Source organism: Asparagus officinalis, chromosome 3, assembly GCF_001876935.1.
Source record: "Asparagus officinalis chromosome 3, Aspof.V1, whole genome shotgun sequence".
Lineage (NCBI taxonomy): Eukaryota > Viridiplantae > Streptophyta > Magnoliopsida > Asparagales > Asparagaceae > Asparagus > Asparagus officinalis.
This window is the reverse complement of record NC_033796.1, coordinates 107,568,226-107,571,074: the sequence shown is the minus strand read 5'-3', so window position 1 is coordinate 107,571,074 and position 2,849 is coordinate 107,568,226. Positions and strand designations below refer to the sequence as shown.

General features: G+C 37.6%; 1 protein-coding gene across 1 annotated transcript; it reads right to left on the bottom strand.

Annotated features, from left to right (window-relative positions):
* LOC109835563 (pseudo histidine-containing phosphotransfer protein 6-like) lies at positions 1,551–2,848 on the bottom strand (the record flags this gene model as incomplete). The annotated part of the gene is given in 5 exon segments (XM_020403529.1): positions 1,551–1,831; positions 1,932–2,004; positions 2,210–2,273; positions 2,276–2,349; positions 2,766–2,848. Coding segments are annotated over 5 exon segments (354 nt in total), but the record flags the coding sequence as incomplete, so codon positions are not given.

The following is a 2,849-nucleotide window of genomic DNA, read 5'->3' as shown; positions in this document are numbered from 1 at the left end:
AGATATAAAATAGAAATATTTAAAATAGTGAAGAACAATATTGACCATAAAAAGATTTTCCCGAACTCATGCTTTTAAAGGGAGTATTATTTTGGGATAGGCTAAATACCCATATTGGTATTTTAATTCAACCCCATTTGTCAAGAAGGTATTTTAAATAAAAAAATCGGCGTTAAGACATTTTAATTGATTAAAATTACCAATTAGGTCCTTTTTCTCGTCGGCGACCACTTTTCCTGCGAGAACTCGTCACGTGCGTGACACGTGATGACTTAATCTGTGTTTTAGCTGATGATGTGGCTCGGTTTGCTGATGTGGCTCGGTTTTAGCTGCTGATGTGGCTTAATCACAATTTAAGTCCAAAACGAGCCAACCTGAACCCTAAAAATTTCAAAACAAAGATCAAACTTCCACGCATTCACTCCAGATCTCAGATCCAACTCAATTATCTTACCTTTACAGCTAATAGAAGCAGCCAAAACCCCCGATTCCAGGAACTTCTAGAAGAAAACGCCATGGGAATTCGGAGAGAAGAGAGTGAGAAGACGAAGATCCCTGCAGACTAGATTGCCGCCGGCGCGGCCATGGATCGATGCAAGAGAAAGAGGTTCTATTTATACGGTAATTTCTCCACTAATTTTTCGCTAATTTTTTTACCAATTTTAGAAATGGGGGATTTTAAAATGCATCGACTCTTATTCTTCCTACCACTGCCACGTCAGAAAACCGGTTGAATTAAAATGCACGTGACGAGTTCTCGCCGGAAAAGTGGTCGCCGACGAGAAAAAGGACCTAATTGGTAATTTTAATCAATTAAAATGCCTTAACACCGATTTTTTTATTTAAAATACCTTCTTGACAAATGGGGTTGAATTAAAATACCAATATAGGTATTTAGCCTTTTGGGATAAGTAATCCTATAATTTGTATTTTGTTTATTTTAAACTCATGCTTTTAAAGGGAGTATTATTTTGGGATAAGTAATGCTTTACAAATTTTTGAATTTGAAATCTAGCATAAATCCTCTCTCAAATGGAGAATTTCACAAATACTACAATATATTATTTTTTATTATTTGGATATTCAACATCCCAAAATTTATTTAAATATTATGAAATCCATAAACTCAAAAAAAAAACCCTACTTTTTCATTCTAGAATTTGTAATCCACCCTACATCCAAAAAAAAAATTGAAACAATTATCATAGTAACCCTTGTTTAATTATAGAGTTTTGCTACAGGGACCCAAAATATGGGACCAATAAAGGGGACAAGTGAGGTGTCCCCCTCCTATTGGATAATGAGTTTGCCATCATTAATGATGGCCAACTCATTATCCAATAGGAGGGGGACACCTCACTTGTCCCCCCTATTGGTCCCATATTTTGGGTCTATAAAGAAATTTTCTTAATTATAGGGCCCACTTGAGTATCCAAGATAAACTAGGGGATTAATTAATTTACTAGCAAACAGCATAAATTTCTGTGTGTAAACGAAACATAAAAGCAGAGCGCCAGAACAAAATTGCATTAAGCAACCCTCATCACTCAAACATCTGTTGGCGCGAACCCTCGCATTCAAAATAACATAAGATCACAAAAGAGACACCAAAATTTATTTCAAGACAAATACTTCCCATTGCAAGTTTCTACAATAGCACGCCAACAACAAACATATATAGGGGGGCAAAAAAGATTAGGAGCACGTTTATTGTAATTAATGAATCTAACGATCGATCGATCGACAAGCTTGAGTGACCTAGCTCTTTGCTCTAATCTCGGAAGAGAGGGTGGTAACGAACTCCGGCGGCTATCATTCTCTGCTGCTCAATCTGCGTGCGCATCATAAATTTAATTGTGTTTGCTTAAAACAATCACAAGTTTTGTAATCACGAGGAATTAATTGAATTGACAGCAGCCAAATTAAAGTACCCGAAGGATCTCATGAAGTTTGTTCTTGAGGTAGCAGTACTCATGCTCTAAGACTGCTAGAGAACGCACGCACCTGTTTAATTTGCACAGAAACAAGATGCTCCTTTCTTAAGGATTAATTAATTTTTAAGGTAAAGCAATTACATCCAAGCAAAAGAAAGAAATTGGGCAATGAGGAAACTTTTTTTTAAGTTTCTTTTTTTTTTATATAAACATTAGTCTTGTAAGCATATATATACACACTCCTTCAAGAGGAGAGGTTTTATGCACATACATACCCGGCCCAGTTTCCATGCTCGGAAGCGGCGCGGAAAGCGACGCAGACGGCTCGCATCCGCTTGGGCTGGAGCTGCTGCCCATCAGCTGGTTTACGTGAACCTCCACCCTCCCGTAGTCCGCCCACTGATCCCTACCAGCTCTGTACAAAAAATTAAGTGACGACCCGTGCGTGCGTGCATATATATATCAGGCGAAGAAATTTTCTAAATAAATTCACTCATATTTTTTCTAAAAATAGAACCCCCTGAATTTTATTTACAAAAATCGGTCCATTTTATCTTAATCTGGTTCCTAAATAGTCGGGGTTGCCAACCCTGACCATTTAGGAGGTTGTAAACCCCAAATTATAACCTTAAACCCTAACATTCTATGTACTAAATAGTCGGGGTTGGCAACCCCGACTATTTAGAAATTGGATTAAGACAAAATGGGCCGATTTTTGTAAAAAAATCTCAAAGGGGTCTTTTTTTTTTTAATTATGAACAGGTTTGTTTAGAAAATTTCTTCTATATCAGGCTCGTACGTAGCTAGATATGCAGTTAAACTAAAACTCACAGTAGGAGGGCTCTGATGCCCTTCAGATGCCTCTCCGACTCCTGGAAGTAGATGGAAATGACCTCCGACACGAAGTTCGGCGAC